Here is a 16861-nt window from a genome sequence, read left to right as displayed (position 1 = left end):
TCTCAGGAGATAATGCTCTGAAACGCGCACTTTATTTTCCTTAATCACCCCATAGTGTGACGGAAGCCCTCAGTACTGCTGCATTAAAACACAGTTGGCCTAGAAGTCATGTGAGATTTCATTTGATTTCTACGTGGGTGGGAGTGGAATGACCCACACAACATTTCCCATTGCTGCTGTGCCAGCTGCCGGGCCGGGTTGGTGCCCAGCCCCGCATTTTGAGCACACTTGCTAGCGTGCGATGTCTCTCCACTGCTGTGCAAACATTTTGGTTTATTACATAGTACTTCTTTTTCATTGTAAGGTGGCTTTATAGGGAGTAAATGTTTATTTTAGGAAGAGAAATGTGCTGTATTAAAGTGAGCTACTTACCACATTTTTGCTTTCCTATCCTCTTTTCGGGGTCTTGTAATGTCATGTAAAAAATTATGTGATGTTTACTTGTTTGTGAATGAAGGATACTGAATCAGTGTTATTGTCTGTGTACCAAAAGAGCATTTGATCGCTGATTTTCTCTACTTTCCTCATTGTTTAGAAACTGCATTTTTCCTGGTGAATTAGAAGAGCCGCATTTGGAAGCCAGATGGCTACAGGTTGTTTACTAAGGGAGAGTCATTTCTACAAGTCTGCTCCAAACCGTAGGACCAGCTTGCGTGTGTTCATTCGCTCGGGAGAAATGGTCTCAGGTCTCTGCGTGGGCCCTCATTGCCTTCTGCCCTCTCTGAACAGGCCGACCCTCCCGGCAGCGCTGCCTGGGGTGGCGGTGGGGGGGCTCCCTGGAAGGGCATGCGGCTTGCTCTCTGCCTCTCTCCAGTTAGAGTAAATGAAACATGTTAGAGAGCCCTAAGGGTTTGACCCCCCCCCCCCATCCATCTCTGCTGTCCATCTTCGGGCAGGGGGCTTGGCTTTAAATATTTTTCCATCGTGGAAAATTTGAAGAGGACAAAGGCCTTCAGTGATCCTTTGGTTTTGTTTCTCTGCGAGGATGTGTGACCGTTCTGCTCAGAAGAAAACTTCAGGATATAAAAGTATCTTGATCCGTTCACAAGCTAGTAATTCTTCAGTTTCAAGCTGGAGTTGTGTGTGTTGGTTAGACCCAGTTGGGGTAAGTTAAGGACCAAGTGAATCCTCTTACTCAAGGGCTTCTTTCCTCCGTGGGTCTCTCTAGTTTAAACCAAATCCCAAACTTGAGTTGTAACAACAGGCTCTTTGTAAGTGCGTACACATAATAGGGAGATGCCTTCCTTCCTGCTCCTTCCCTCCCTGTAACCCTACAAATTGGCAGGGCTGGATCCTGCTATGTTTAGTTAGCCAGCAGGGCCCAAGTCCCCAGCTGATGGGTGTTCTGTGCTCTGTCAGGTGAGCCCTTCCTCAGAAGTCCTGCATCCAGAGTGGCCTCGACATCAAGCTGTTGCTCCTGGGGGTGGCTAGTTATAGATATGCTGGGGACCAGTTTTGAGAGTGCCTGTCAGGGGGTAGGGCTGGATGGGCCCCTGACTCAGGCTGGGGCCTCCCCTCCACAGCTCTGCAGAGGCAGAAGCCAGGCCCGGCCACCACCTGGTGGGGGCTGCTAGGACACACTCTGTAAAGGGCAGTAGTGAGGTGGGGGAGAGAGACAGTGATGGAGGAGAAAGGCCAGCTCTGTCAAGAGGGTTCAAGTGCAGGAGGACAATTGGAGAGTGACCTAAGGGGACCTGAGGGGTGTACTCAAGGCCGGGGCTGAAGGATTAGCCTCCACCAGAGAAAGGCCCCTTTTGGAATGCGAGAAGGAAAGATCCAGAGAGGGAGGCTGCAGGATGTTGTGGGTGGGAAGGAAGGCTGAGGGAGCCTGGCTGCCAGGCAGGGCCTGAGGAGATTGCTCGTGGTAGGAACTGGTGAGAAGGCTCCCTGGATTTGGGCTATTTTGTAAACAGTAAATTTTTGAAAATATAAAAGCCTCATGTGTCTGAAATCTAAAAAATGAAAAACTGGCATTTTTGTTACTGGTTTTTAGGTAGTGATTTGATATCTTCAAACATCTTAAAGGCACATGACCTATAATGAAAGAAAATACAGTGTTAGCTATCCTTTGAGTCCTCCTATAGGACCTCACGGTCCGTGCTGGTTGTAACCCTGTTTTTGCTGAAGGTACCTTGTTTTAATCCTGTCAGCCTGAGAGACGATCCACAGCATTGACTCTAAGGTGGAAAAAGTGATGTTATAAAATAAACATGCCCAGAAATCAAGTGATGCACATCCATGTTTGTCTGTAGGAAAGTGGGGGTTTTATTATTAGTTTGAAGGGCGATATGAGGAAGTAAGAGAAATGCTTTCCCTGTGAAATTGCATGGTGAATAATGCGCGTGTTGTCTGCTCGGTTTTCCTCCATGTGTGTTTCGGGAAGTTGTGTGTGTGTTTGGGAATGGGGCTGGGGCAGAGTGCACCCTTGGGGGCAAAAGCTAGTAGAAAGGTAGTAAGATTTTTAAATTTTCTTTTAAAGTATCAAACTGGGGATTAAAATCCAGGTGGTGGTATGAATATTCTGTTGGTCGAGCATTGACTTCTAGACCTGTAAAATCAAGTTAGCTGGCAGGGGATTATCTGGTCATAAGCAGGGATGGAGAAAAGCTAAATGTAGAGAATAATAGAATTCAGAGTAATACTTTTAAAACCTTGATTTCAGAATAAATATTTTTCAGTTCGTACAGTTCCTGCAAGATGTATCTTCAATTTATTTTTCCCTCCGTTTAGAGTTTATTTGAGCACTGCCCTATGGTCAGGGCTGATCCAGGCATTGCACGCAGTCCAGTAGTGAATAAGACATTTTAAGTTCTTGGATTTCACAAATACTGTTTGCTCATAAATTTTCGTTGTTTTTATGTCATATGAGAACATCTTCCTCTCTTTGCCTTTAAGTGATAAACACCATTTTTTGACTGTATGAAAATTCAGGAAGAAGAGTAAGCTTGTGCAGAGAGCGTGTATGTGTGTGTGTGTAATTATACATACACACATGTATAAAATCACATGTACAATCATCTTAAAATTTAAACGGAATGGTAAACTTGTAATATTTATAATGGAGGGATTGTGACACATGGTTCTTGTTTCATTGTGTGCCCTTTATTTCTTAGTGTACACTTGCAAGGTTTAGGTGGTACAGGAAATCTGAAAACTGCTTGTTTCTTTTCCATATGTTCACTTAAGATCAGATGGCTTCTTGAATCTTTATCTGGGTTAAATGACATTTTTTGGCATTTACATGCCATAAAGAAATCTAATGAACCATGATAATATTTTATTAAGTACAGTTTTTATCATTTTGCAGTGTAAACGTATATTAAATCATGTCGCACACCTTAAATCACATCGTACAACCTAAAAATAATAAACACTGTATCTTTTGATCTGCTCTAAATATAGAACTGACATGAAAAGCCGTGGAGAATAGGGCTTAATCAGGCTCCAAAATGCAGTGTCTTTGGGGATGTGGTGTAAGCAATGAGGTTTTACCAAGGTCAAATCTCTAGTCTTTTCACAGACTTCTTGGTTTTGCCCTTAGCTCCTTCCAGACCAGCTTGTCTTGCTTCTGGAGCATCTCTTGGAGCAGAAGACTCTGAACCCCCGCACTCTGCAAAGCCTCGAGAGGACATACCACCTCCCCCAGCAGGATGCAGAGGTAACCAGGAACGCTCTTGGGACTTTAGACGGTGGGCCCTCTCTGTTGGTGAAGAGTGATGGTCCCATTGCCTCCCAGGCGGTTGAAACTGCTGTTCCCAATAGCAGCATCCACGCTGTGTGCTCCTGAGGGAAGAACTGCTCCCCACCTGGGCTTGCTACAGTGGGGCCTCTCTGATCCTGCTTATCACCAGTCTCTCTTGAGGTCCTGTGTCTTTCCCTTTCACTTCTTAAATCATAAAGACGGACAGAAGTTTCCTAAAGGAATGAGCAGACAGGGTGGAGTGTTTTTGAATTAGAAACTCAGGCGGGTCATTTTGTGCACGATGGTGGCGCCATCCTGCTGCACATTAAGGAAACTTGGCTCCGATGTGCCAGAGCTGCTTGGTTGCATTCAGTTAGGACAGGAAAGGAGCCATGTGTAAAGGAAATGAAAACTAAATCTAACAGCCGTGGTTTGAAAAGCAAAACTGGATGCTTGTGGGAAAGCAATATGATGTGGTTTGTAATATCTTTTAGCTTATTGTGAAGAATGTGGTGTGAATCCTAAGATGAATTCCAGGAGTTTTTATATCCATGAAATAGTAAATATTTATTGTATTAAGTCATCTGAAGTAAAAAACAAGCAAGCACACAGTCCAAATGAGAAAAACTCTTTTCTATAAAACTCCTAAAATGCAAGTGAGTTTGGTTTGTGTTCAGTTGTCCAGGGCCGTGTGGCAGCCTGCAGGCACATGCGGCTCCTGAGTGCTTGATCTGTGGCCGTCGTGAGTTGAGAGGTGCCGAGAGTGTGAAAGGCACCGTGGAAATTGAAGACATGGTGTACAAAAAAGCAAATTATTTCATGATTTCTTCTTGATTACAATGTCGAAATGATATTTTGGATATGTTGGGTTAACTAAAATATGGAAACTAATCACACAGTCACTAAAACGGAGTAAATCGGGAAAAGCTCACTGTGACATTATTAGATTAAAAGGTAAGATGGACATTGTTATGCATTTTAAAGCCCCATAAATTCAAGAGTTAATGGAAAACTTCAGAGAAGACACATGTGGCTTGTTACGCACCTGAGCATGGATCAAACAGGCAACTGTTGTTCTTTATTTCAACTCTTATATTTTTGTTATGGGAGTTTCCAAATGCCAGCCTGTTATTTTTAATTAGTGTTTAAAAGACATTTTTATTTATAGGCATGAGGTTATGTTTTAATCAGAGCTGAATTCTTCTGAAATGCCAGCGCCCTGTGACCGGCAGCGGACAGGCGAGGGCAGGCGGATCAGAGCAGGCTCCGGGCACCTGTCACTCTCTGCCCGGAAGTTATGAGGCCCAACACCCTGTTTCCCCCCCTTGTTACTTTTGAAAACTCTTTTAAAAAGTACACAGCACTCTTAGCTGCAGGCTGATCTGGCCTGCTTTATCTGGAGTTTGTCCACCTGGCTCTGGGGCCTGCTGGGTTGAGGTCAGGGCTGGGGGTTGGGGCAGGTCGAGGGGGCCTTGAGGCCGTGGTGCACAGTTGGGATTTTTTTCTGACAGTGTGCTCTACCCTGCCCCCTTCCCAGGTTGTCTGAGGTCCTGGCATGGAGTTAGTTACACTGACAGCTCATCTCACTATGAAGTTTCCTTGAAATGTCACTCAGAACCAGAAAAGCAACAGGGTTTTGGCCAACCAGGCTGTTTTCTAGAAACTTTATTAGTTAAGTGTGATTTCTTGTGACATTGATTAGCAGGAATTTAGTTGAATAACCATCTGCCTTTATTTTAAGTGACAGAACATTTCATAGGAGAAAGAATTATTATTTGATGGGAAGGTCTTGAGGATTCTGACTTTATTCTCGGTGCTTCTCCTTGACCTAAACAAATAAGGATCGTCCCTTTCAGTCATTATCAGAGCTTTTAAATATGTCCTAAATAGCAGTCGTTGGAAAGTTGGCCGAATTTACTGGAGTGTGGCAGGCTGTGTCTGAAGCATGCCTGTGGGAAAGGGCTCTGGAGTGACTTTCCTGGCAAAGAACAGTGAGTTATGGCCCTGCTGCTCTTTGTTCAGGGTGCTGGGACCTGGGACCGAGACTTTAGCCCCAGGGACAACGGGACTCTCCAGCAGAGTAGGGAGTGTAGGTCCCCCATGTCTCCAAGGTGTACGGAAAGGCTCCCCTTACTCTTCTCGGACGGGCCTTTTTCCTGAAAGCATATATATAAAGTCCCTTTTGACAGGGGAGCCTGCTGCTCCTCGTTGGCTGCCACAGCGTCTCCACAGCTCGTTGATGCAGGGTGTGCGGCCGCTCACGCCCCTGTCGGCTCGGTGCGCTGCAGCACTCCTTTGTTGTCGGAACGTCCCACCAGAGTGTTCTCCACGGTGTGCGACTCCTGTCCTGCCGTGACTTGGGGCCCTCCGTCCAGGAGCTGCTTCACCTTCTTTGCTGTCACCCTCCTGGGCCCTTCCCTGCCTTCTCTGTGTGTGGGCAGGCTCGTGCGGTCCACTGGGAGGTTTATTTTTTATTATTCTCTCTAGGTAGCTCAGTGTCTGTATCAGCTGTGTTGCTTCTGGGTTTCAGCTGCGTTTCCAGAACATCTGGTCCGTGGGGTCAGGATTTCTGAGCATGGCGCTCAGCCTGGTGTGGCTCGTCAGTGTGTTGCAGGTCAGATCGGTGGGTGTGTGAGCCTTCTGACCACCAGTCCTGACTTCCAGGTGCCCGCATCAGCCATGACGTGAGCGCACAGGCCTGCTCTGCAGGGGAGGGATGCCCCGTGCTCCCAGGCTTACGGGAAGAGCGCTGGAGGACGAATGTCATCAGGAGCGGGGCAGAGTCACGCGTAGCATTGTAGGCCACTTCATGCCTTGCCTTCCCATTCTCATTGCCACCACCTGAAACGTGGGGCACAGGTGGGGGATGTTTGCCTTCCTTAGCCTGGAAAGTAACCCTAAGCACAGAAGTCAACCATCTTTTACATCCGGAGCTAATGAAACTACTAACCATATGTGGGCTGCTTTTAACCAGGATGGAAAATGAGCTGAGGGGAACCTCAGTTCACAGAAATATATTGTCTGTAGTTTCTGAGCATATTGGCTCAACTAAAGAGCCCTGAAAGTTAGAAAATAGAAGTTTAACTGATCCTTGGTACAAAGAATATTTTCTCAGATCCCTTCTAAACGATGACTTTCCTGCCCTCTTTAGCAGGTCTCTTGAACGGTTAGCAGTAGCTGCTGTGGTGGGGGGGGTGAGGAGCCATGCAGCTTGGCTCTGGGACCTTTTTTCCCAAGAGCTCCTCAAGTGGCCTTGAAGTTAATTTCTTGCTGTGGACTACAGGTGAGCACTTCAAAATTAGGGGCACACCTCAGGTGAGTGTTCAGAAATTCAGAATCATTAACTCAGCATCTTATCTGGCTTAGATGGGAACAGAAGACATTGGTCAGGAGGGTCCCCAGGATGTCATGCTCTGCTGTGGTGCTTCAGTTGGCAGATTGAGCCCGAAAATTAGTTCTCTGGCAGAGAACTAGCATCAGCCCCTCCCCTCGTTGTGTTTGGGGAAGTACCAAGGGCTGAAAGGAGAGGTCTCCTGGGTTGGGTTGAAGTGGGACAGCTGGATGACAGCCCTCTAGTCTCCCATCAAGGGGACACGCCCTCATGGCTGGCTGTGAGAAGGAAAGGGACGGGGCGGCGCCTGCTCTGGCCTTGGGAGTGCCTCTTCCATGCCTTGATCTCCTCTTTACACCCCGGCTGAGCATCTGGTCCTGGCCAAGGCACTGCCTTGATGACGAGCTGCACTCGAGTCCCAGGCCCCCAAATGACTGGTGACCACAGCCGAGTCGTCCCCTTCCCGGGTGCCATCTTCCTGTCTGCACAGCCATTGCCTGGACGGAACTGCAGCCAAGTGGCAAGAAGAGTTTCACAAAACCAGTTTTACATTGACTATCATTTCCTATTTCATTTTCTTTAAAAACGTGCGTCGTGATGCAGTGAATAGATTTTATGACCCACCAAATGGGTCGCAACCCACAGTTTGAGAAATGCTGGGTGCGGCGACGTCAGGGTCCTCTTCACCAGCTCCCTTGCTTCCTCCCTGCGAACCATGGCCAAGGATCCTGAGCCTCCGTCTCCTCAGGTTAAAAAGGAGCCCTAAACGCTTTCTTCATGGGACTGTTACCAACACGACGTGAGAAAATGTCTGCGAACGTCCATGGCTTTCATGTAATTTCTGTTCATGTAAGATTCACAGTGTCTCATTTGTTGTGAAATGGTCGGGTTTTGTTATTTTTCTGAAACAACCTTTATATTATCTCCTTCCTTTAGTCAGGGAGAAAGAGAGAAGAGAAGCATAAGCTTCAGCCCCTAAGCATCAGGTCACAGAGTTCTTGATCTGGGGGCATGGTGGGCTGGGAGGGGAGGGTGCAGGGGAGAACTTGCTGTCAATCACGGTTTCCCAACCTCGGCACTTCCCGACATTTGGGACCAGGTAATTCTCTCTTGTGGGGTGGCCTGGGCCTTGTAGGAAGATTAGTAGCTCTGGCCTTTACCCATGAGATGCTAGCAGGAGCGCCACCTACCCCCTCCCAGTCTGGCAATCAGAAGTGTCTCCAGACATAACCAAATGTCTCCTAGGGGGCAGAGTCACCCCCATGTAAGAACCCCAGCTCCACAGCACCGGCTGATTCACAGAAGGCAGTTTTTTCCTTTCATCTAATAAAGTGCCTGACAGTTGGTCACAGCACAGCACGGAGGAGCTGGAAAGGTAGTTAACAACGTTAAAAGGCCACCTTGAGTCTGCGGTGCTTCTGGGCCTCCAAGGAATGTAACCTTGGGAGAGGTGAAAGCAAAGTCTTTCACAAGGAAGAAGAAGAAGGAACTTACAACCAAAGTAGTAGCAGCAAGCAAATCTGAGGAGGCAGATTAGCAAAGAGGGTGAAACCTGTTCTACCAGAGAACACAGACTCGGCCGTGCCAGCATCCAGCCGCTCCGCTCCGCTCGCAAAGGACACGTTCAAGGTTGATTGCAAATGGAAAACATCCAGCCTCGCAGGCCCTTCCTCTGGTTCCTGCTGAAGAGCCCTTGAAAACGCGATAAACGGCCCTACCACGGTGGGCTTCACGGACGCGGGAGGGCGTGCATTGGAGTGCAGTGTTACTAAGAGAACTCCTCGTTTGCTGGAGCAGAAAACACCGCAGCATTTCTTTGAAGTCGGAGGGGATGATTCCAGGAGTGCAGTGGTCTCACAGCTCTGGTGCTCATTTTGGATTTCATTTGGGCCCAAAGCATAGTTCCTGTGAATTGAGAGAATTTCATGATTCACAGACCTTGGCATGTTAAAAGGGCGGAGAATAAAAGCTCAGTTTGCTGCGTCTCTGCGTTCTAAAATTGATCCACCACTGTGATTCCGCCCGTTCCTTTTCACGCTAACCCTCCTTCCATTCAAGCTCACCGTCGTCTTCGCAGAGTGTTCAGGTCCGGTCCCGGTCACACGGAGCTCCCTGTTCCCCTTCACTCCTCTGGTTGCTTTTCCACAGCATTCCAGGGACAAAAGAAAGAAAGCGCTTGTATTCTGTTTTCCTCACAGAACAGGTTAGAGGAGAGGTTAGCTGTAGTCTCTTCAGGCTCCGTTGGCACTTCAGGAAGCTCAGTTGGTTACATTTATTAAAATGCAGCGCCCCGAACTCCGTGCCTCCTTCTGCTCCGGGCCACCTCCACACACAGTCCACGCAGCAGAGCAACACATGCTGTGGCCTGGCTGGTGTCCGGCCCGTGACCCCAGTGCTGTGGGAGGGCGGCACGGTGCAGGGACATCTCTTTCTCCCTCCTCCCAGAGGCTGCACATGCACCCCAGGACCTCCGCATGTCCTTAACCGGCATTGTCTGGAGGCACCGTCCTGGCCTAGAGCCCCACGAGGCAGTTTTGGGATTAAGCATCAAAAAAGAGACCATTGTTGGAGAGTCAGAATGGTGTGTGGCAATTAGCGAGTTGGTTTTTCAGGGTGAGTTGTGAGATGGGAGTTTCCTAAAACACCTGCCATATCCAGCACTGGGCTGTTTGTCACAATTTCTCTGCAGGGGTAGGGAGTCCGGGTTGGTGGCCTGGTGACATGGTTAAGCTCAAGTTGCAAATCAAAAGGTCAAATGCTGTTGAAGCCCAACTTTTGGATGTGAGCTTTAGTGCGAATTAATACCTTTTTTTAAAAAAGCCAAGACAGTGCTTTGGAGCGGGGGGCTGAGCTGTTTCTTTGACACAGCTTTATAAATCCTTTTCTAGAGTTTTGAAGGCTTGGGTGGGGTACAGATTGAAAAAAGAGATCGGGGTAATTTTCTTTAGTTGCTGCAGACATACCTGTCTTTTTAAACCTTGTGCCTTTTATGATGTGGGAGAGAACAGAGCTCTTATAAACTCTTTAGTTGTATTTGTGTGTTTTTCCTTTGCTGTATTTGGTTTATGAAACTGGTTTTGGAACATTTCCTTCCAAGTCAGGAAGATATGTCTAGGTCTTTCTTGGAGTTTTCTTTCTTTGTTACTAAGTTCAGTGTCCCTAGGTTTTTTTCTGTGGAAATCTTGCAACAAGTAAAGTGTCTCCTACTGTACTATGATAAAGGATTTTTTCAAAAACTGATCTAAAATGACAGAGTTAAGAAAACTTTTATTTTTTAGATTAATACGCATTTCTTGTTCCCAAAGCCAGGGACTATGCTGTATTACCTTGAATTGTTCCAGCGTGTCGCGGCTGCTGAGATGTATTAAGAAAAAATGAGCCACTGATGGCATAACCTACTCAATTTTTCTTAGAAGGGCCATTTAAATAAACACAATCAGTTGATAATATTTATAATTTGTAAATAGAAGAGAAAGGAAAAGAACATTTACTAGAGGGGCGTTTAGCCACAGGTTCAGCCAGACTTGATTAGAGAAGCTTCTAGTCTCTCACTGTTCCTTGTTCTTTACCATTTGGTGCTCAGCAGCAGGTCCTTGGTATAGAAGCTTTGTATGCCGCCGCACACCCCTCTCTATACAGATTTTCTCAGAAAGATGCAGAGATGAGCACAGTTTCTGGAGTTACAGGTAACGTTCGTTGCCTTAATGCTCTTATGGTAGAGCCCAAAACCCGGGGGAAGGTGGGGGTGTTCAAGTTCCAGGAATCCCTCCCCGGCCACGAGGACTGCAGGACAATATTCATAGTTTACAACATTCCTCATGGCATCCGGGGCCCAGAGCACCCCAACCCCGGGAAGCCGTTCACCGCCAGGGGGTTTCCCTGCCAGCGCTACCTTCTAGGCAGTGCCCAGGGCCGCAAGGTACCTCACATGTCCAGTGACATCACATGTTCATTTTGTCTTTAAAGGGCTCATGAGTGAAATCAGTGTGGGGTTTTGTTGGTTCTTTATTGCTCTATCAGTGGTTTACATATTTCACATTCTATTTCTGTGCTGAAATCCACTGCAAAAAAGCACACTGTTGTCTATGAACACTGCCATCTTTTCTCCACAACTGTAAACTGAGCCATACTCACATGTACAGTGTCCCGTAAATACCCTAAAATAGAGGGCTTGCTTTTGCCAAAATTCTACCCTCCGGTGCCTTACCTGGACACGGTCCCTGCTCTCTTCTTCCCCAGCATACCAGGATTTGAGACTGGGGGAGTCTGGCCTTTGAGCTGTGGAAGCCACGTACCGCACGTGGGATGCTGGTTCTGCCCGAGGCGTGCGGGGAGCCTTCCCCGGGGCAGCTGCTGCCGCGCAGGGGCAGCGCTCTGTGGCTCCCACGCCATGTCGGGGCAGCATATGCCTCTTATGTGTGAATGTTTGTGCTGGTATCTGAGAGCGAAGGGAGAATTGGACTTAAATTGTTTAAAAAATTAAAGAGCTCCCACTTATATGCAGATCGTGGCATTTTGTGCATGTGTCAGTGTGTGAAATTGAAGGATCAGCTAAACTTTACGGGGTGGCACTGACACTTGGTCTGCATGTTGCGGCACCGCAGCCTCGAACTGAATGGAGCCGTGTTCCATAGACCAAGTGGTCTTGCCCATCTGTGGGTAGAAGCAGCGCTGAGCTCGAGAAGTCCCCTGGCTCTGCTGTCAGGACACCAGGGGGTTCCCACAAGAATAGACTCTGCAGCAGAGGGCCCTTTGCTGAAACAGCCTTCCCCAGCTTGACTCTGGTTGTTTTTAATAACAGCTTTGAGAAATAATTCACAGACTACACAAATCACCATTTCAAGTGTACAATCAGTGGTTTAGTGTATTCGCAGAGTTGTGCAACCATCACCACAAATGATTGTAAAACATTGTCGTCCTCCCGCAAAGACACCCCCGTAGCCCGTAACTGTCGTTCCTGTCGCCCTCACCCCCAACCCCGGTCCTGGCAACACACTCATCGGTCTGTCTAGATTTGCCTGTTCTGGACGTTGATACAAACGGAGCCGTACATGGTATGTGACCTTTGGTGACTGGCTTCTTTTCACTTCATGTCCTCTTTTCATGAATTGTCTGTTTTAGCCTTTATCAGCACTTCATTCCTTTTTTATTGCCAAATATTTTCGATCGTATGGATTACAGCCATTATCCATCCATCAGCTGATGGACGTGGGGCTGTTTCCACATCTCAGCTGCTGTGAAGAGTGGTTTTGTAGGGAGGGTATTGAAAGAAATAGCCATTAAAAAGAGAGGGGAGGGGAGGGCTGACACTTTTGCGGCGTGTGTGGTATGGCTAGAGATTGGGCTCAGGCCGCCGCCTCGGACGGGAACTGGTGTCTGGTCCTCCTTCTACACTCCGTTCATGCAGCTCCTTCTCAGCGTCTCCTGCGCCACTCCGGCTTCCCCCGTTGCGCCGTGTTACGTTCTTTCACGGCGTTTATCACAGAGGTGTTGCTGGTTTCCTGGATTTTTCTTACACCTTCTGTTGAAATACAAGTTCCAGGAAGACAGGGCCTTGTCTGTTTTATTCACCACTTTATCCTCAGCATCTAATACTTCTATTTTGGAGAATGACTTTTCCTGAGTCTCCAGGTGTTCTGGAATAGCAGCTACTAGCATCTGACGTGACAAGGTGGCTGGAGTAGGGAAATGCTTCTGGGAGGGAACGATCCTTTTTGATAGACTCGGGGAGGCCCCCCAGCCTCGAGTCTGCCTCTGAGGAGAGTGCGAAGGCACCGGTGTCCCTTCTGAGCTTATTGGAGGAGCTACCCATGGTCCCGTTTTCTGCCAACATTAGAAGTCCTCTTTTCAGTAAAGGCTGTGTGTCACATGGTGACAAAAGGAAGAAAGAAGGTGGAATGTATTCCTTCCTAATTACAGACTTACATGTTGGAACAGACTGTCATCCGGTGCTCAGTTTTGATGGGAAAGGAAGCCAAGTTGTGCCACATTTCAAGGCAGACCCAACATGGGCTCCCAGATTCTACTTTTTGAAGCCAATTGCCCTTAATAGCATTAATGTCATTGGATAGAAGAGTCAGTATATCCACAGGAGAAGGAGGAAAGGTTAGAACTTGCCCTTGTGAACTTTGTAAGGCTTCCTCTTCTAATCCTTGATGTTTGTCATCCCACGTACCCTCCCGGTCACTCTGGGTGGACGTATCAAGTTGAGGCAGTCCCGAAGGATCCCTGTTTTTTGTGTTGCCGCAGCTCTAGTTATATTTGGCTATAACCAGTTACAACCAGTTGTCCATCACCTCAAGCTCTAGGGGCCAAGTCAGGCATGGGTCGTAAGAGCCCTGAGGAGGAGCAGACGGCCTCTGATGCCTCATTTGTTGTCCTTAACCCTGCCCACCTGGCTTTGTGACAGCAAATGCAGGAACTTCTAGTTCTTTTTGTTTCAAAAAAGAGCATGAAGATCGCAGCTCTTTGGAGTAAGGAGCAGTGGATGTGGGAGCGAAAAGTGCTAGAGTCAAAGTACAGATACCGGGGGTCTCGTGACAGCCACACAGCTGAGGGGTCTTTCATCTTTTCTCCTGAGGCACACCAGACCGTTACACGCGCCCCTGAAGAAAACACTTGCTGGAGATGCTGTCTGTCCCAGAGCCACACTCTGCAGAGGCCTTCCTGCTGCCGGGCAGGCTTCCCTCACCAGCAGTAAAGCCACTTTAAAGCAAAGTTAAATCTAATTTCAGACACAAATTGAAAAAGCGGGTTCATTTATTGCAGTGTTAGACTTATTAACTCCCAAAAGCCATGAGCCTTGGTCTTTCTGTTTACAGATATAAAATGGAACTCTAAATGAGGTTTAATGGGCTTCCCAGATCATGTTCCCTAGACAGATTTTTTTCCCCTTTAACAGTAAATTTTGAAATCAAAAGGACTGAAAAGAAAGGGGAGTACTTCCTGTCATAAATAGGATGGGTGGCATTCTTCAAAGCGTTTTACAGCTTCCAACTGTGCCTTATAATTTCCTTGTAGCTGGAAAGCATTCTGAGTCTTTAAAAGGGATACATTCATTCAGAAACATTTCTCAGGCGTGTACTGTGTCGGGCATCGAGACGGGGCCTGGAGATGACCTGAAGGTGCCCGGCCCCTGCTCTCCCCGAGTTTGTGTTTCAGGGTAGGTACGTACACGGGCAAACGAGGGGACACAGCCTCCTCCACAAGCACTGGGGGCGGGGGAGGTGGTAGACCCCACTCTAAGAGAGTGGCCGATGGGGGTGGAGTGCTGGTGGGCTCCGCCGAAGGGCAAGGCCAGGGGTGTGCTCGAAGATCCTGTGCGCCCATACGGGTGTTGCTGGGTGAGGTGGGGCCGCGGTGGTGCCATCTCCCATACAGCCGATGTCCTTGTCCCCTCTGCCTGCTGGCCCCTCACAGACTCCTTGTTTAAAAAGCCAAAGGCTGTTAACATGCTTTGGGACTTTGTGGGGCACCGAGACTTTAACGGAGCTGTAGGACATGAAAATTCTCAGGTTGAAAAGATAATCGGGGTGGGGAGCGGGCTTCTTCTTCAGCAGTCTTTCTCCCGTTTCTGGGAGAGAACAACTAAGTGCGGGGGAGCCCCAGCATGTCCTGATGAAGGTCGCGGTCGTATCACAGAGAGGCCCTATCGGGTCATGGGACCTGCCCCCTTGAGTCTGAGACGTGGTTGGGAATACAGATGACCCCTGCGAGGCAGGTCCCCTTTTCCGAGCACGGTTGTAGTCAGAGGAGCAGCCAGGAGTAGTTCGGCTCAGGCGAGCCTTTGAGTAATGAGGACTTCCTTGAAATGGAAGAAACACCGTGGGGTTGAGACACGGCTGAGCCGAGCGTTCTGTCTGCACAGGTGGTTTGGGAAATTCCCAGGTCCCGGCCCCTGGGTGTACTTTCTGGATGACGGGAGAAGCACCAGCTTCCCCGGACCTCTCAGCCCCTCCCTGGTGGCACCCCTGCCTCTTCTCCCGCAGGGAACCTCCGACTCCTAAATCCAGTTGCTTGGGCAGGCAAAGCAGGGGCCCAGAGTCCTGGGGACCTCGCTCCCCCCCCCCCGCCCCGCCTTCCCTCGCAGGCTGCTCTGCCTCACGCACCTTCCAGGCCACCCTCGAACAGCAGCTGTCGGACAGGCACCTTGCTCTGTCGTTTCACCAGTTACCAGCACTTCCTTGAGATGATACTCCCAAGTTTTTATAAGTTCAAGAAATACCAGAACTTCTGAAGTAGAAAAGAAAGCCGGAAACATGCCAGTCCTGCTAAGGTGACAAGCACTCACTATCTGGGACTCTTAGCTGCACTCGCCCTGGGCGACCTCAGTCACCTTCCGCAGCAGCCTACAGGGGCCACACTCTTCTTACCGCACCCCAGGGAGCGGGGCCGGCTGACGGGGCTGAGTGGCAGACCCAGGTCTCCAGCCTGGGCCTCGGGCTCCGTGGCTCAGGGCACAGTGGGTCATGAAATCAGTTGAGTAGATCGCTAACCAGCGTAAAGAAAAGGACAGAAAACACCAGAGTGGAGGGAAAGGATTCGTGTGCGTGCATGTGTCTACACAGGTACACGTGTCAGATGCAGCCAGGCCACACGTCTACCAGGCCTTCCGGGGGCTCATGCCTGTTGCCACACACACAGCCCGTCTTCCTGGAGGAGCCCCTGCTGTGGGTCAGGGATCCACCAGTCTGGGGCACTTACACGGCTTATTGGAGGGTTTCCATTCTCTGTCACCAAAAGTGAGTCCAACATGAATCCGCTTCTGCACACCTGCCCTTCGTTGTTCCCACCTCGATTCCAAGACCTGCCCATCTGCACCCAACCCCAAGAATCCGTCGCATTGTTGGGCTCCCTGGGGAGAACAGTAATGTCTGTGTACTTACCGCGCTTTGTTCATGGAGGCTGTGGAAGCCTGGAAGCTTCTGGAAACCATTTCCTGTGGTGCAGATTAGCACTGCTGTATGAAAACCCACCTGTGCGCCGAGTGCAGCACCCACATCATTTTTCTGTTCAGTACGTCCCTTGAGCAGAACCCTGAAAAGCAGATTTTCAAACCAGCTTATGTTGGACTGAGGTATTTACGGCGCACACCTGTACATCGTGTCTGTATAGCAAACACTTTGTCGTGACCGCGTGGGAAGAACCGGGGACCTAAATTCTCTTTCTGTATCATTCTTCCCCAGTCGTGTGCCACCTGCTGTGCTAAATGGCTGGTGGGTGCGAGGAGCCCCCGCGTGGCCGTGGCAGGGGCGCATGCTTGTCCCTCGTCCCAGCCTGGGCAGGGGAGGCGGAGGCGCAGTGGGGGGAAGGCCGCCAGCACCCTGCCGCACACCCTGTCGCAGAGCAGCGGGACGGAGGGCGTGGGCCCTCGGGTCCCTGGGACTCTGCTCTTCGTCGCCTGCGGCAGCTCTGCCTCTCTGCACTTCTGAAATGCCCCTCTTCTCATCTTCAGGTTCTGGTCTTCGCTCCCCTCCCCGCCCCCCAGTGCCTCCGCCCCCGTCCTCGGTGCGGCTGACCACACGGAGGGCGTCTGGGACTAGGATTTCAGGTGACTCCCGGCACGAGGTTGGAGTGATGTGAATTTGAGTCCTAGTTCAAAAGGTCGTTAAATGTTTTCAGCTCTACCGACATAACCGAAGTATAGTAAAACGGGTGACGCGGTCAGCGCTGGCCTGTGCGAGCGCCTGCAGCGCTGAGACTCGCTGAGCGGAACCCGGGCGCCGCGGAGGCCGCCGGGCCGGGCGCGGGCCTGTGCGTGCGCAGCGTTTGGCTGTGATCTCCCCGAGGCGGTCACAAGACGAGGCGCCCACCACCCCGTTACCTGATTAATGAAATAGACAGGAAGA

The 16861-nt window shown here is 49.4% G+C and overlaps 1 protein-coding gene across 13 annotated transcripts in view; it reads left to right on the top strand.

Moving 5' to 3' along the window:
* Positions 1-16861, top strand: part of AOPEP (aminopeptidase O (putative)) — a 348963-nt gene that overhangs the window by 306678 nt on the left and 25424 nt on the right. For all 13 annotated transcript variants that reach the window (XR_005831814.1, XR_005831819.1, XR_005831818.1 and 10 more), the window contains one exon: positions 3542-3658. Coding sequence is in view for 6 of the 13 variants with exons in the window: in XM_040620156.1 (XP_040476090.1) it covers positions 3542-3658 (117 nt within the window). In the remaining 7 variants the exon portion in view is untranslated. The remainder of the gene's footprint in view (positions 1-3541; positions 3659-16861) is intronic.

This window comes from Ursus maritimus, unplaced genomic scaffold (assembly GCF_017311325.1).
Source record: "Ursus maritimus isolate PB19 unplaced genomic scaffold, ASM1731132v1 scaffold_34, whole genome shotgun sequence".
In the NCBI taxonomy this organism is placed as follows: domain Eukaryota; kingdom Metazoa; phylum Chordata; class Mammalia; order Carnivora; family Ursidae; genus Ursus; species Ursus maritimus.
The sequence above is the reverse complement of the archived record's forward strand: the minus strand, read 5'-3'. Positions and strand labels throughout refer to the sequence as shown.